Genomic DNA, 17,271 nt, shown 5'->3' with positions numbered 1-17,271 from the left:
GCCTAAACAGGGGAAGTAATGTGATTGCTGCCTGTAGTACATTTTCTCAGCAAGCAAAAAATTACAAAGGTTTTATTTGTAAGATCTAATCAGATGTAAACGTAAAATTTTCCAAACCTGTCCCTCTAATGTGCATGTCCGGACTGTTTCTAACATGCACCGTACCTGCTTTCTCTGCTTTGTGACCACAGGAAGATGCTCCAGTCTCTGGGCCGGCCGGAGCTCCACATGGCCCTGGAGGTGACCATTGTGAGCGGGTCAGGTCAGGAGCATGCTGGCTGTCTGCTCCTCACCTCTGAGGTGCTGTTTGTGGTCAGCCTCAGTGAGGACACCCAGCAGCAGGCCTTCCCCATCACAGAGGTAATTGACAGCAGTCAGGAGGGGAAAAAGGGGGGAGAAAAAAAAGTGTTCCGCACAACAGAAATCTCACCCGAGTGGCGGAAAAAACAGCTCCTGTGACAGTCAAATGAACTGCTGTGTAGCACTACGCACTGGAAAATGAATGTGAAACCTTGTGTCCTCTGTAGGTTGAGTGCCAGCAGGAACCCGGACAGCAGGGCCAGCTCACGCTCACCTTACAGCAGCAGACGGTAGCCAGCGACACAGAGGTGAGAGTCTGAACCGAAAGAAATGGAGCTGCACGGGAGTCGCGGTGTGCAAAATAATAATATTGATGCAGAAGTCACTGATGAGGTCAAACGGTATTGAATTTAAACACTGCTTACACAGGCTGGTCATGAATATGTTGAGAGCCCCTACAGTTAAAGAGAGATGGTATAGTGTTTTTGTTTTTTTATGATACTGTTTAATAGCCATTTTTATTCTGAAGTCCAGGCCACATCCATATCAGAAGACTAATTTTCACTAATTTCTTTGTGTCTGGTTGAAGATGAATTTAGCCGCTGTAGTGTTGGTTGGCATGACAACATACATTTACATACCGCTCCATGTGTCCTTGATGGCACATGATTGGACACCACCTGCAGCAGATTTAGGTTCAGTAGGACCGATGTACTGGTAGTCATCCGTCTGTCCTCCCTCAGGGTGACGGCGTTCGCGAGCGTCTGTCGGAGCAGCAGTATCGGCGGCTGGTGGATTACGTGATGCGTGCCTCTCAGTTTCTTTCCCCCTCAGCTACATCTCTCCAGCTGCAGCCCCCCGTGACGCTCGCCGAGCCACCCCCCTCTGTCACCAAGTCTTACCGCTACCTGGTGGATCCCGCCTTCGCCAGGGTGTTTGTCAGCAAGTTCACAATGGTCAAGAATAAAGCCTTACGCATTGGATTCCACTAGTAACACACACAAAAAAAACGGACCTTTTGTTCCAGTTTAAATTGAGCCTTAAAAAAAAAATCTTTGGATACTCTGATAAGGTAACTACCCATTTATGCAAAACATATCTGTTGAGGTAAAATAAGAATTTATTTTATTAATGTAAGCCCCCTGCTCATCCATCCCTGAGGGAAACTCTTGGAAGTCATCTTTGAAATACGTATTTTTTTATTAGAATAAATTCATTACATAACTACAGAGAAAATCCGAGGGGTAAGAGTCAGTCATAGAAACACACATTCAGACATTTCATACATTTAGTAGTGAACACTAAAGAGTTGCCTCAGACCTTCTTGGACCAACAGTGTGCTCTCTTCCAATTTTAAATCAGAGCTCATTCAGGCAGTGTGAACCCTCCCCAGTGTTGCAGACAGAAGTGCACAGAGCCTAACACGGGCACTCACTCAGATCTGTTACAGTTCTGTCGCAACAGTCTGTAATGGTTCACTCTGCGGAATAAGCTCTCGGTGTTTACATTGTCCACGTAGTGACTACATCTCATGCCAATGCTAAGTGCAATATAATATACATGCTGATGGACGCTAGAGATCCCAGTTGTCAACCAAAATGATTTTATAGATGATGTAACATACCTGTTTGACAATAACACTGATCTTTATAATGTTATGTCGATGCCAACCCCTCGTGATACAACCACATTGTTATTGTTGCTTTTTATATTGTTGTACCACAGAGCTCTATGTAAGATTTCATGCCTTTAATGTATGTAAATTGATAATATATTAATAGAAAAACATTTGAATAAAAACATTAAAAATGATGTGTGGTTAAGTTAAGTTTTGGAAAATATGTGTGAACTATGTACTGAATCTACACATACACAGATAGTAGATGTTTGTCACACGGGTTAAGAAAACATTCTTGCATCAGGTGTAAACCCAGTCTCATCATCCAGGTGTCAGTACGAGCTCTGCTCTCACTTTTCACCCGCCCTGCTCTGATAACAGCCTCAGTCACCGTCATGTGTTTGGGTCACTTCACACACATTGCTTTCATTTCATGTTGCAGGCTCTTTCACCCCCTGCAGGAACACAAGAGGAGCCAGTTATGTGCGTTATGCACAGGAACTGCTTTGTGTGTGTGTGTTTGCATGTTATTTCACTTACTGTTATATCTGTTGCACTTTTTACTCTCTGTTCTGGAGGAGCGACGTGAGGACTGCAGGCAGCTGAGTTTACTGCCTGCTGACTTAACACTGCAGTCAGAGGTGGAGTCTGCGGCAAGACAGTCGAATAAAACATTGTTAGAGAATCTGTTTGTGTGAATAAGTAGCCTTAAAGAATGCACTTACATTAATGTTTAGACTATACAAAACACTTCCCAACTCAACTGTAGGGACCATATCTCCGTATCTGTCATACGTGTACGAATCAGTGATGGTCTCCATCTGTGTTCCTGACACCATTTGTCCTTTGTAGCGCCCCATTAACACACAGTTTGCACTATGCTTCATTTCCGTTGGTCCTCATTCAGTATGGGCTGTGACTAAGTCCTGCGTTAGCATCACGCTTCATTTACACATCCACGCACTGTGGGCTCGGACTAACTCCTACACAGAACATTGACAATTAATGGACAGGCAGAAGTGGCTGTTTTGGCCCGAGTTCTACATAATGAGACGCTTCTGACATGTGCAGGGGGTTGTTTCACAGCGCTCTGGCTTCCCCTGCCAGGTACTATCAGAGTCATGGAAATGTACCGTGGGAATGGCTAAATGTCATTTCAGTGTTATGGTTTCCTGCATTTAGCCTGTCTAGTAGCAGCGAGTAGTCAAAAGGGCTGCATGTGGAATTTTTACTGAGCCCTGGGAGACAAAAGAGAGGTGTGTGTTTGTGTGTGTGTGTACCTGAGGCTGTGGAGAACGATGCTTCCAGCCGACTCTGTCTCCTCAGCAGCACCTCCTCTCTCTTCAGAGCTGCCATGTACTTGGAGTATGACCACGACAACTGAGGGAACATTTCCAGAAATCCAGTCAGATCTGACACGATTAAAAAAACGGGTCAATTAGAGGATTGAGTTTCTCCTTCATCTGTGGTTGGATCTGATGAGGCCTTGTTTGGACTTCATGGTGTAATTGAATTTATCTTCATCACTGCAGTTTTTTTTTTTACTTTAATATGTTGTGCTCTCGGACAGTTATCAAAGTAAATGATTTAATATGGTTTGGCTCCCTTCATGTACTATATTTTATACAAACATATCTTGAGTTCCACACTCATAATGTTTCCTCATTACACATCAGACTGCTGCTTACCGGCTGTGTGGGAGTCAGCAGCACACTGCTCTGTGTCCTTAACTGCCTTTTTTCACTTCTTTCCTCTTGTTCTTCTTCATCTTCATCATCTGTGTTTTCCTCCTCTCCAAAAGTGGAGTCTGGTCTCTCCAGCTCTGCCTGTACAAAAGAGGTCAGTATGAACACCTCTCACTAATCGCCCTTTATTCCCTCTGTATTCACCATATCCTCACTTGAGCTCTCCTCCTCTCATCCTCCTCCTCTTCTCTCCTCCTCTGCCTCCGCACTCTGGCTCTGTGTTTGACTCGTTCCTCCTGCAGTAGAGGAAGGAGTTGCTCCTCTTGCGTGCTGCTGCTCAGCTCTTGAAACTCGGGCCAGAACTTCAGCAATTCACTGAACACCGACATCTACATACACAGAGAGGAAGCGCGAACACACCAGAAGAAATACAGCACACACACACCATACTTAAACATAAACAAGACACACACTACCTGCGCCTCTCTGAAGACGTACGGGCCCAACTCATGACGTTTCTCCAGAATGTGCTGGGCCTGTTCGGGAGGGATGTCTATCTGCAGGGCGGGGGGCATGGAGGAGTTGATAAAGCAGTTAATGATGGTGGAGATCTTCTGCTGGATGGTGGCCTCATCGCTATGGGAATGACAGAGGTCCTGAATGCAGCCAAAGAGGGGACACATGGGAAACGACATGTGTGGTAAGAAGCGATTCTAAGTTCCCACTGCTCCTGAAATATCACTGGAACCGAGTTGTGTTCCAGATATGAAAAATGAGCTATTTCCATGAGATAAGACATGTTCAGGAGGTTAAAGGCCCTGAAGACGTATTTTCTCAATCTGCACACTGTTTTCTGCCAATGTTCTAATAGTTTTCCTTATTTCTCAAAGGCTTCTGCATTTGTGTTTTTCTGCATGCTCTTCTCACTGGCTTCACGTACTTCTGGTTTTATGTAGTGACATGTGAATCAAAATCTCATGTGACTGTATGCCTATGCTTCTTGACCACTGTGAGTCAGATCTGATCAAATCACAGCCACGGCTCCTGGTGGAGTTTGAGTGGTAATAGTTAGTTTAATAGTTTAACTACAACATTGATTATTGCAGATTTAGTCGTTAATTCGTACTTTTATACTGAAATATAAAGTTTTCCGCTGCTTTAAGGTTGAGTGTTATGATAGGATTAGTAAACAGCAGATTTTAAAACATGCACAATGTACCTGTAAAAAATCTCCTACACACTATTTAAGACATAAATATAGAGTCTGTTCTCATTAACTCGGTGTAAACTTACATAAACAACAAGCATTTTTTTAAAGAGGCTGACTTAAATTGTTTCTTCGATCATTTCGATTTCTTTTAGTTAATATTGGAGGGACACGGGTAAGATGAGAATGTCAACCTCCAGGTGTTCGTTAGCTTGCAGCTCGTTACCTTGTATCTCTGCACCTCCAGCCAGAAGAGCACGTCATTTTCTAGGAAGTTCCCCTTCAGAGAGACAAAGTGCTGGAACTGCATACAAGTGACAGGGTTGAGTAGGATCCGTCGAAACAGCAGGATCTCTTTAGAGGAACTCATCCACAAGCCCTCGGACTGCAGGGACACACCACATAGACATGTTGGATTTTAAAGGACAACACCTTCAGGAGAGCAAAATTCTTGTGTATAAACATAATAAAACATTATACGTTATATATGTGCAGCAGGAGAAGACACAGTACAGCGCAGTCCTGAACAACAGCAGTAAAGATGATCTGTGACCTATGAGCTACAGTCTAAGCTCACAGAAAACTGAGATAATGATACTCCTTTATTCAGTGCCAACGATGAGATAATGTTCATAAAGATGAGAGTCACAATCATGTATGGAAACTCCTTCCTGCAATCATCCTGCTTACAAAGTGAAATGTTCATGTTTTATATCTGTTCTGCTATGGAGCTGAGCTGCGCGGAAAACAATCCAAACTCTATTAAAGGAAGGTTAGTAATGCTGATGCTTTAATCTTATTTATCCTGGATCCAATTTGGGAAAACTAACCACAAGGCCAAAATGGTGTTTGACAAAGCCAGTGCTTGAAGCCAAGTCATGAACTAAATCACACATGCTTTCAGGCCAGGAAATGCCTTATTTCTCTCCATTCAAAATACCCAGCTTCCCCAGAGGATTTCTCCTTACCTTCCAGGCTTCTCTCCGCGTTCTGCGTCGATGGTAGACGTGCTGTGAGAGCCTGTCTGCTGCTTGGGGCTACCACACACGCGCAGGCACGCACACAGACACATACACGCACAAACACACACATGGGTCAAAAGTCAGAAACTGAGTAAACTAGGTTTAGCAGAGACACTGAACACCTCTCAAACCTCTTTCCTCTGCACTCTGCTGCTCTTTGTAACTGGCAGTAACTAAAGCTCTCTCCCCTGTTTTACCTCTAACCTTCCCTCAGTTTTCATTTCCTCCAATCTTCTCTAAGAGAGATCTTAAACTCTCTGATGTCACCCTTGTCACTCACCCCCAGCCTCCTCTGTCTACCTCCTCACTGTCTTTAAACCCATCTCCTCCTCCAAAGTGTAACTCTAAACTACGTCTCATTAAGTAATGAGAGGATCCATGTGACCAAACATAGTAAACTTGATAACATAATGAGGCAAAGCAGCGGAATCTGTTGGTTTGTGTGTTACCACCTGACGAGGCAACCTGAGAGAGCGACTTCACGGTGACAGCGTTTAGTGGTTTCTCACATAGCAGAGCCACTAATGTGCGTCTGGCTTCTTATCTCTGTCCACTCTCAAGCCATTATAGAACAGGAATCAAATGTTACTACAGTATGCCAAGTACAATTAATACTGCTATGCAAGTCAGCGTTGCCTAGAGGCACAAATTTCTTCCACTTTTTGAATTCTATGATCATAAATAGTGTAAATATAAGTAAATACATGTTTTTTTCTGCACATAATTTAAATGCTTTTCCAACTGAAGTGGTGGCAGCACAAATCCTCCATTTCTTGCTGAGATGAGGAACCTGACATTATTCTCAGGTCTGTCCATTAAACATAAGGTATCATCCAGCAGCCAGTCGGTTTAGCTTAGCATAAAGACTGGAAACGGCTATCCTAACTATATCCACCTTCCAGCATCTGTAAAGTTCACTAATTAACACGTTATATCTTGTTTGTGCAATCTCTACTAAAACCAAAGTGTCAGAACTGAGACTAAAGTCTTTTCTGGTTTCCTGGCAGCTGCTCAGAATCTGGCATAAAACCCCTCCTTAAAACTCAACTTGTCATTTTAAACTCAGTAGACAGTTTTTGTTATCTTTGGACAGAGTCAGGCAAGCCATTTTACTTTTTCCAGTCTTGTCCTCATCTTCTCATTTCTAAGCAAGAAGGTGTATGAGACTATTTCCCAAAATGTCAAGCTATTTCTTTATGCGCATAAGGTAACTTTTCAGAGATGACCGTTTAGTCACGTCACGGTTCAGAATCAGGATTTCCACCTTTGGTTGCCGTTTCTGTCGCTCTGTGAACTCAGCAGTGGACAGGAACAGAGGCAGCCATTTTTTCTCAATGTGACTCTTGACAATGTCCTGGATCTCCGTGACGACTGGGTTCGAGAGACATTCCAGCCTCAGACGCTCCAGTCCACCTGCCAGACGCAGTATCTGAACACACACACACAAAGACACAAGCACAACACAGTCACACAGTAGGGGCAGATGGCTGCATGTGTTTGATTTGAATGCTAAAGAGGACATGTCTGTAGATTTGTATAAAACAACATGAAGAACATATGAGGAGGTGGAAAAAACAAAGAAAACTGCCTCCTGCTGTGCTCTTCATCATTTCCACAATCCCTCTGTTCTCTTCATCTCGCGTCTGCTTTCTGTCTTCATACAACGATCTGGCTGTATTTATATCTCCTTTATATTTTCTCTCATCTCATTTTGCACGCTCACAGGCATGCATGCACACATACACTCACACACACCCCACAGAAATGAGAACCAGTCGTGGCATTGGAGCGGGAGTCAGTAAGATGAAAGGAGGCCAATCTGTGACTGGATGACTGAGTGATTGAACGAGCGAAGGGCCAAAGCTGTAAAGCTGTCAGTCTCTCTACATCGCTCACGCAGACAAGAACCAACGCTGAGATGCAAAAGCGGCAGCCAGACCCAAACCTAGAGTTAGAAGCACTAGAATTGGCATCCACATTCAAATGCACAGTTAGAATCATTATTTTGGTGGCATTTATGAGATGAGGATGACAAATGACAAAGGTCACGTACCAGAGCAGTGCTGACTGATACATTTTCATCTTTGTCGCAATATGAACTTGCATAAAACAACGCATTGCAAAAAAAACTGCCTGAAATGCAATGAAAAATGATTTTATCTACCCAGACCACGCATTCACACTCAGCGTGCAAAAATCTGGCCAATCAGATGAAACCTCAGCTAGCTGTCAGCCAGTCAGTTTGGCGGTGACTGCGAGGTTAGCCAACACGATGGCTTAGAAAGGAGAGAGGAGCTAATATAGGCCCCTTCAAGTCTCATTCCCAGGTCGCCCACTCTTTTTCGTCGATTGGAGCTTGAACGGTGTGTTTACAAAACACCACCAGACAAATCTTATAAATGCATTATCAACTTATTAACACAACTTCAACTTCTTCTGGCTCAAACTTTAGAAATTACAACAATTTGTTTTGTTTTGTTTTTTCTAAAATAAATGTTCACAAATTTTCAAAGAAGTGTGGGAACCTCGAACACAGAGGCCATCCCCAGTCCTAAAACAGAAAATAAGGCTGATCTAGTCATCCTAACTCTGCACAGCATGCTCTCCTGCAGTAATCCTAGCATCCAGAAACCTAATCTCAGACTATAAATGTCAGGAGAGATTTCTACTGTCATTGTTACTGGAGCTGATCTTCTTTGTCTTTCTGAAGCCAAACCATGTCTTCACATCCCCAGTTTCCCACCGACACCCTGCTGTCAGAGCTGTCAGCGTGAAGTCTGCAGGATACCAAAGAGGGAAGATGGGAAGTTAAGTGAGAGCCGCGGCAGCCCCTGTTTATCGCATCTGAATGTTGAGCCGCAGATGGAGCTAAGATCCCCGTCAAGGCTTTGTCATGTCATGGGCACCATGTTTCTGCCCCTGTCTATCTAATGCTTTCCCAGAAATCTGACAGTAATTCAATTTCAGTGGAGCTGTGACTACATCAAAATGGGAACATTTGCTAATAATACTGAAAGCTTTTTTAAACAATGTCACATACATCATTCTGTTGTTCTATTGAGGCAGGGCTGTCAGAGCCAAAGAAGTACTTCCTGTTGAGGTATTTGGTTGCAATATGAGATGACCTCTCCCGTCTGACAACTTTGTCCTTCTGAGGAGTCCTCCTGTACTGCTCCAGATCCAACCAGCAAGTCAGATGGATACTGAGCAGAAACAGAATCAGAACAATCATGTTATTTTCACATTAACTTCAGTGCATTGTATTCACCCTGTAAGCAACAGCCTGTTCGGTTTAATATGAATATGATGCACATTTGCAGGAAATGTGAAAAATCTATTGCATGTACACTATATAGAAAAAAGTATCCAGACACACTTCTTTATGGGGATGTTTTTTCAGAGGTTGGGCCCCTTACTTTCAGTGAAGGAGAATCTTAATGTTTCAGCATATCACGACATTTTGGACAATGCTATGCTTCCAACTTTGTGGCAACAGTTTGGGGAAGTTCCTTTTCTATTCCAGCATGACTGTGTCCCAGTGCAAAGAGCAAAGACATGGCTGGATGAGTTTGGTGTGGAAGAACTTGACTGGCCCACACAGAGTCCTGACCTCAACCCCATCAAACACCTTTGGGATAAACTGGAACGGAGATTGTGAGCCAGGCCTTTTGGTCCAACATCAGTGCCTGACCTCACAAGAGCTGTACTGCATGAATGGGCAAAAATTTCCACAGAAACAAAATCTTGTGGAAAGCCTTCAGAGAAGAGTGGAAGCTGTTATAGCTGCATAGCTGTCTGAGTATTTAGAATGTGATGTAATTACAGTCCCTGTTGGTGTAATGGTCAGGTGTCCCAATACTTCTGTCTATACTTCTGTCTATACTTTTATATATAAAAGTGGAGCGCATATATATTTAAAGACATTTAAGGATATATCTTATATAAAAAGTGTGTGGTTATATATCTCACCTGGCATCTTGATTCTGTAGGAAGGACATAAAGTGCCTGATCTCATGGCGGTGACGAAGTAAGGAACCTAGACGATATCCCTGGTAATTTGGAGAGATTTTGGACCAAGAGTCGGGTACACGTGGGCCCCTCGAGAGGGAGGAAGGTGCAACAGAAGAGGGGAATGGCATGGACCCACACTGCTCCCCCTGTAGAGGAGATACAGCAGCCAGAGGGAGAGAATAAGTGATGGAAATGGAGAGGTGGAGCAGGAAAGAAAAAAATAAGGTGTGGTATTAAACTCTTAGTGGTGATTTTTCCACATCACATTAGGCCTGTCAGATGTACTAAAGTCACTGTAAAGCACAGAGTGAAATGGATCATGTCTCCTGTATAACAGCAGTGCAACACCAGTGCAAATGGCACGTTTATGCCAAGTAATATAATCTTGGAACAGCAGATAACATCGCTGTTACCAAGCAATACATAAATACCGAAAAGAGGTCATTTTCACATCATTGTTTGTTTACATTAGCTCTTTTATGCTCACAGGTGTGTGTTTATTGGCTAATAAATGAGCACCAACATTTTATAAATCAGTGAACTAACTCGTGGATGCTGGCTGACCTGTTTCAGCCGCTCTGATTCCTCGTACAGACTCTGGAGCTCCCTGTACTCCTGACTGTCGACGCAGCGCACCACCTCCTGCACACACACCTGGATACACACATAAAGTCTTATGGCGGCAACGATTAGTTGAGTAATCCTTTTTTTTTTTCACTTTTCAAATCAAGTGATGAATCATTTAAGTCATTTCTGAAGCAGTGAAGCCAGACATTATGTGGTCAGAGGTTCTCAGACCTGAGATTTTTTTTGTTTTGTTTTCTTGGTCTCACATTACATTAAATTGAATATGTGTGGGTTTCAGTTGTTTTTCTTCTTAATGACTTCACCTTGTGCTCTAGGACTTTGTGATGTGTGCTTTTTTTTTTTTATAAAACAAATAACTGAATGAGACAAAATCCTTGGTTGCATCCCTAAAGCCAAACATGCACAGAACTGCACTTAACCTCAGACTCAAGCTATTAACTCTAATTAATTTGATCTTTACAATATTTATACATGCACCAACATAAATATTCGACATGTCATTGTGCATTTTGTGTGAGAAATCCTTTTTTAAATGGGTTCCAATATGGTGTGTGGGTGTGTGTTGCACATCACTCCAGTTGGGCAAATTCTTGTCAAAACTAGGAAGTCTATTCACTTGAAGTGCAAATTTTCTAATCAGTCTGTGCCAACTGAACTGTGGTTTCACTAAAAGAGCTCCACTTTCTCCAGATAAAATGCAAGTTACTTAAACTGTGGTTACCTTCTGAAAGGACTCTTTGTCCCTGCTGACCAGCAACGTCCATGGCTCCAGCAGGAGGTTCAGGGTGTGTTCCTCAACCTTGTCAAACAGCTCCTCAAAAGCAGGCATCATTCGGTCGTAGACGTCCCCTCTGATCTCCTCATCGACACCAATGCTGCTCCTGGCAGAGCCGAAGATGTAGGTAGAGTAAAGGAGCTGAGAAGAGATGAGAATATAAAAATGTCATCACTTTCAGAAACATTTCTCCTCAAAACCGCCATCACCTCCATCATCACCATTGTTCAGGGCTCTTTTATACAATATTCACTATCTCTCATCACCGCTGCCATCACACCACATAAAAGTCAATCATTTAACCCTCTTGGCCAAGGCACTATGGAAAGATCAACTAAATGTCATTCCTTTGGTGAACTAAAGGTTAACTGAAGGAAAATGGATTTCACTGTGAAGTATTCTGGACCGGAGCGATCAGCTTTCCTCCCTGGTCCAGCTGTAGTCAGACGGGGTGGTTCTGGGTGACTGCACTGGCTCAGAGCTGAGGGGGTCTGACTCACTTGTTTTTATGGGCGTTTAAATCTCTCCACTTAGTGAGGGGTAAAGAGGGCAGAGGGAGGCAGAGGGGAGAACGGGAGTGGCAGGCCAAGAGAGCACGCAAACAACGCAAACAACAGCAGGTGTGTGCGTGTGTAAAGCGGAGGGCAACAGAAGACTGAAAATTGAAAATTCAGTCTCTGTTTCATTGCCTTTTGATCATTTTTTATTTTATTAGTGGTTGCCTTTCATGCATTAATACATTTGTTCTCTGCAAATTTATCATGAGTCATACTGTTTCCTGGATTCCTTTCTAAAAGAGGCCCCTTTATCTCTCTGGATATTGCATTGCTCTGTATGAAACATTCTTTAAGTTTTGAATTAGCTGTAACTTCTTGTTCCACGGAAAACATGAGTTATGCAAATGTACCATTTTTTTATTACTTGAATTTAGTTTGATGTTGCACAGTTGTCCTTGGCAGCAAAACTTGACTTAAGAAGCCTTAGACAAAGATCGTGAAATCAGAAACAATTTATTGTTTGGAATAGCATGCTGCTATTTTTGGTAAAAGTAAAATGAAGTTGTCATAACAGGACTTTTTGTGACAGAAAAAATCCTGCTCAGATGCCAAGCAGACACATCTTATCAAATGCGCTCAGACTCAAATTAAAATCGACAAAATGACACGCACTGCATTTATCGATTGTTGCTCCCTTCTCCTTTATTTGGATTTTCCTGATATTATTTCAAAATAGCAGGGTTGGAGGGATTTTTTTTTTAAATTATTAGTTTTAGCTGATCAGTGTGAGATGAAAGCAGGAGCAGAACAACTTTGGCCTTGAGCTTGTGTGCATATGTGCTGACCTGAGCTTCTCTCTGTACTCTGTAGGGGTCCAGGCCGTCCTGACAGAACAGCTCATGGTAGTGCTGCAGGTCACTCCAAAAGTTAACTGCATTCTCCCACAGCTGAAACCAAAAAAAACATCAGTAATTGCCACAGACTGTGTATATCACATCAAATTGGAAAAAAAAAACACTATACAGTATACACCTAAGATGCTCTACATTATAACAGTTACAGTTAAATATGAGATCATGATTAAATGCGATGGACTATATGGAATAAAAGTGCAAACAATCCAGTCACTGCTATTGTACCTGGTTTCCAGATTGTTCACAGAAGTTTGTTAAGTAGAAGCCAGCATGTGACTCAACACTGAGAGCCTGGAGCATCTTTTCCATTCTTCTGCTGCCCAGTAACTGACTTCTGCTGCAATATAACTGAGAAAATACATAAACAGAAGAGAAAGCATTTAACACAATGAACAGAACAATTTATTAAAAAATGTAACAGTGAAAATGATATAAAAAAGCAAATCCTCAATGGAGAAGCTGGAAACAAACATTGGCATTTTTGTATCCTGATTTTTCGTTGATTACCAAATGATTGATCCACTAATCATTTCACCTCTACGTGAAACTACAGCAATGAAAACGTCACAGTGGAAAGGACAATTAACTGCTCGATTTGGGAGCTCTCCTCGCAACCTCAGGATTTGAATGCACCAAGTGGTGTCATATTCGAATGCTCCTACCTGTGGATGGACAGCATGGGGTGACTGACAGGCGTCAGGGTGGAGGGGAGGCGGGGTTATAGAGCCATGGTGCGACTGTGTGCCTGACAGGGGGCGAACGCAGCAATCTGTCCACAGCGATACATAAGAGGAGCCATCACAGTTTTCCTGAACACACCGGGACGTCCAGAATCGAGGAGCCCTGTGGGGCAAAGGGAGCGCGAGTTACCAAGGACGTTTATACAAAGACTTAACTATGAAGGCTACATTTCTGAACAGGAACCTGGATATAGCACCTGCTGATGCAGGATAGAACACATAGTACATGACAAAAGATGTAAACACAACAGAGTATATGCAAGCTATAACAAGAGTAGCTCATAATATGTTATGGAGACATGAAAATGTATTAAAAGAAACTGCACACATACTGAGATTATGTTGAGGGGTTGGAGCCAACATATATTATGGACTTGTCCAAGTCTGCAGGAGTACTGCATGGTAAAAATAGAACTAATCTTTGATACAAAATTAAACCTTGATCCAAATGTATTCATGTTAGGGATCCCTGTTGGAAATCAAATGGTGAAAAAGAAAATGTATTTATTTAAAGCCCTAGTTTCATTTGCCAAGAAAACTATAACAGTCCTATGGCGTTTCAGCCATAGGACTGTTATAGTTTTCAATGGCCGAACCTAAAACAACAGGAGGAAAATGAAGCGTTCATTATGGAAAAGGTCACAGCTAAACTACAGCTAAAAATGGACATTTTTAAGGATATATGGTCACTGTGGACAGCTAAAACATAAAATTGCTCTGCATTGTGTCTTTTATTTTTTTTTAATTGTGTTGAGATTTTTCAGTTAAATTAGGTTTGTTGTTATTGTTGTTTCTTTGGTTTTTCTTTATTTATTCATGTCTCCTTTGAGTGAAATTCATACACAGAGCTACGCAGAGATGTTTATTGCTAAGTGATAGACTGCAATAATTTCCTGGTAGAAATTAAAAATGAAAAAAGAAACAGCACATATAAATATAGTTTATATCAACATTAGGAAATCTGAATACCGTAGACTGTGAATCTCACCAGTAGCAGAGAAGGGACTCGGTGAGAAAAGGCTGGACTGAGTGCAGTTTCTCCTCTGTCCAGCAGGGGGAGGTAGTGAGTCCCAGTCTGGAGAGCAGCTCTGCATTTAGACTGCTCTGGCTGCTGCTCAGCAGGTACCAGCTCCTCATTAAGACTAATTGCCTGATCAACATACTCGATTACATTACATTTGGTAGTTCAGTCAGGTGTATCAATACATTGAAAAAAAAAAGAAAGTTGTTTGTTTCATAGCTGCAGTTGTCAATGTGGTGTTATGAGTTCAATATCAAACCATGACAGATGTTTTTAGCCTTTGTGTAAACAGTGTGAAGAAGTTAAGTTCAGCAGAACAGAAGGTGTGTTTCGTCATACCTGTTCTTTCGCTCTCTGTTCTGTGTAGCTTTCAGTCTCTCTATATCCATCCAGAGATTAAGCAGCTTCTCTCCTGGCGTTCCTCGCAAAAACTCCTTGAACTCATCTAAGCCTGGCCCGTTGCCATGGCAACAAATACCATGGCAACAATGATCAAGGACATTTTTCTGCTCTGTGGCCCTGCGCCCCACCTCCCAATTCTTCTTGAACCATTCTGTGTTTTCTTCTACACCACTCCCTCGCTTGCCTTCTTGAACTTTTCCGTTGTTCCCCTCCAATCTTTCTTGACGCCCGTCAACGGAATGCCAACAAACTTTACATTCACAGGATTTCTCCACGCTGGTACTATTTGTCTGGTCTCCTGAACTGTTGAAACAGCCAGGGGTCTTTGCCTGGCTCTGACCATCCATAAGGTTCAGTGCATTGTTAAGCACTTGTTTCACCACTTCAGCAGCAAGGCACTCCAGCTGTAGTTCAGAGGACTCATAATTCTGACTGCTGGGCTGCTTCGGATGTTCATCCTCCGAGTTGCCAGTTGATGGCGTTATTGGCGAGCTCTGGAGTTGCTGGGTTTTCTCACATCTAAGGTTCTTGGAGGAGAGACATGAGGAGCACACAGAGGAAATAGATGGGTTCTCTGCCTCGGAAAAGCTGGAGGAACATCTGGGTGATTCACAGTATTTAGTGCTCATACGTTCCTTGTGACCAGAGGGTAGACATGTAGCATGAATCCTCACAGATCCTAACAGTAATGAAAGAATATAAGAACCTTTGTCTTCATAAATTGGCTTCAACAGGCACATAGAGATGTGTAAATGATACACACACCAGTATATATACCTTGTTTTGCTGATATGTTCTCTAGAGAACGCAAGCATGTCAAGACCCTCAATGAGTTGTTACTTCCCTTGTCTGATTGGGTGGAATAATGCAGTTGTGGGGCTGACAGGGGGGTTCGACTCATGCTGCCTCTCCTCCTTTGGATGCAGTGGTTTAGTTCCTGCTGAAACAGCTTGGCTAGTCTGAGAATGACAGGGAAAAAAACAGAATCCAGTCACAGAATACGGAAGCAGATGGTTCTCATTTGATGAGAAATTAAATTTACAAAATCAACAGCTCTTGTCATTTCTCTCTCACTGCTTCTGTGTGTAGGTTGCAAATAAATGGGAGTCAGTCATCTAATCTGTGCAGGCCAGTCATGTGGCCTGTGGGCTTCTCACAAGTTGTGTAAGAAATTAGGCAGACTGAAACAGAAGGCAGTGGGGCAACAGCCCTGAACATAATCACAACTGTTCCTAGAAGCTACACAATAACCACAGTGTGCTGCATTTTCCTGCTAAAGATTAACACTCAGTCGCTCACTAAAGCACTCTTTGAAGATGAAGATCATAATATGTGTTAAAGTCACAGGTGACTGAAGAAACTGATTTTACTGTAATACTGTGATTTAAACAACAATGCAGAATATAGGAGGTAAACTACATTTGTTTTGTACATAAAGATCAAAGAACAGCCAGCACTCGTAGCACCTGTATTCACTGTAGAAATCACTCTGAAGGAAAAGGGGCAACCTCTCTTTCATGATCCACTGAATTCCTTCCTGCCTGTCCAGACACTGCAAATGTCAGGGAGACAGATTCCTCAAGTCAGCCCACTGAAACCACAGTGCACACTTTTGCTCATCTTGAGAACCAAATATGTCCAACATAAAGGGAACTATTTATTACTTACATAGACAGAGTAACGATTGTCTACTCGGGGGCTTCTGGCCAGCACTGCAGGGTCACCAGTAAGCATTTGAGATTTGCTGTGATGTAGGACTGATCTGATTCTTCTGGACACACACTCAGCTGCCCCACTCACCACCTCAAATAGCCCAGTCTCCTGGTTGTACAGCAAACACTCTGGGAAAGACTGGAAAAAGATGTGAGCGTCAAAGAAGGGTTTAAGAGTTTTATTTTGTTTTTTTGTTTTTTAAAAAAAGAGCGCATCTATACAGTAGGATTACTTTACCGGCAGACTTAAGAAATCATTGAAGAAGTGAGCCAAAACATCATCAGAGGCCAGAGACTTCTCCTGCATGTTGACAAACATTATTACATGAAGGAGCATCCACTGAGAGGGGAAAACTTCTGAAATTCTGCTAAATCCAAAATGCTGCCATATCGAAAAAGTCATAAAATGTCAATTCAAACTTGTACTTACAAAATTGCCGGCTGTAAGATGGGGAAACTCTTAACATGAAAAAAAAAAAGCACAAGTTACAAAACCAACATTAGCTCCAAAATCCTAAACAAGTAAATGTAAGTTTGACAGTACAACTCTTACCTGCTGAAATGATTCCACACATTGTTCACTTTAAAAATACAAATTCCTGCACAGTACGTTTAAACTGGCTGCCCATGAAGTCAAGTAAGCCAGAAAGCTCTCAGTGTAATTACAGACACACTGCAGGTTGCTATGGAAGTGGCCTCACTTTCAAAACACAGGGGGCGGTAAAAGTTTAACCAGGGAAGGCCAGAAAGAAACGAATACAGGGTTGTGTTTCTTCCTG

At 42.5% G+C, this 17,271-nt stretch overlaps 2 protein-coding genes across 4 annotated transcripts in view; one reads left to right on the top strand and one right to left on the bottom strand.

The window, feature by feature from the left end:
• Positions 1-2,112, top strand: part of LOC124065358 (vacuolar protein sorting-associated protein 13B-like) — a 308,396-nt gene extending 306,284 nt beyond the window's left edge. For both annotated transcript variants that reach the window (XM_046400672.1, XM_046400674.1), the window contains 3 exons: positions 192-360; positions 528-608; positions 1,044-2,112. In XM_046400672.1, coding sequence (XP_046256628.1) covers positions 192-360; positions 528-608; positions 1,044-1,292 — 499 coding nt within the window. In that variant the 3' untranslated portion in view covers positions 1,293-2,112. The remainder of the gene's footprint in view (positions 1-191; positions 361-527; positions 609-1,043) is intronic.
• Positions 2,113-2,226: 114 nt separating this feature from the next.
• LOC124065359 (regulator of G-protein signaling 22) lies at positions 2,227-17,165 on the bottom strand. 2 transcript variants are annotated; one of them, XM_046400677.1, is made up of 24 exons: positions 17,046-17,165; positions 16,923-16,951; positions 16,731-16,793; positions 16,449-16,631; positions 16,247-16,332; positions 15,558-15,739; positions 14,718-15,459; positions 14,346-14,507; positions 13,280-13,460; positions 12,843-12,965; positions 12,549-12,650; positions 11,153-11,347; positions 10,408-10,497; positions 9,802-9,989; positions 8,873-9,035; positions 7,097-7,261; positions 5,779-5,847; positions 5,037-5,195; positions 4,080-4,259; positions 3,819-3,992; positions 3,607-3,744; positions 3,199-3,298; positions 2,459-2,566; positions 2,227-2,373 (listed from the first exon to the last, which is right to left on the bottom strand). In XM_046400677.1, the coding sequence occupies exons 1-24, from the start codon at positions 17,065-17,067 to the stop codon at positions 2,345-2,347; spliced, it is 3,633 nt and encodes a 1,210-aa protein (XP_046256633.1). In that variant the 5' UTR covers positions 17,068-17,165; the 3' UTR covers positions 2,227-2,344. The 2 variants fall into 2 exon arrangements, 1 of the variants encoding a protein (XP_046256633.1); XR_006844395.1 differs by lacking the exon at positions 2,227-2,373 and having other exon boundaries at positions 2,532-2,566; positions 3,199-3,330.
• Positions 17,166-17,271: the final 106 nt, after the last annotated feature.

This window comes from Scatophagus argus, chromosome 9 (genome assembly GCF_020382885.2).
Source record: "Scatophagus argus isolate fScaArg1 chromosome 9, fScaArg1.pri, whole genome shotgun sequence".
Taxonomy (NCBI): domain Eukaryota; kingdom Metazoa; phylum Chordata; class Actinopteri; family Scatophagidae; genus Scatophagus; species Scatophagus argus.
The sequence above is the reverse complement of the archived record's forward strand: the minus strand, read 5'-3'. Positions and strand labels throughout refer to the sequence as shown.

Excerpts from the sequence above, each read along its gene's own strand:
- LOC124065359 (XM_046400677.1), bottom strand. The coding sequence starts at position 17,067 with ATGTGTGGAATCATTTCAGCAG. Across the intron at positions 12,966-13,279 it reads CCCATGCTGTCCATCCACAG|TTATATTGCAGCAGAAGTCA; the intron begins GTAGGAGCATTC and ends GTATTTTCTCAG. Across the intron at positions 2,374-2,458 it reads AAAGTGCAACAGATATAACA|GGGGTGAAAGAGCCTGCAAC; the intron begins GTAAGTGAAATA and ends GTGTTCCTGCAG.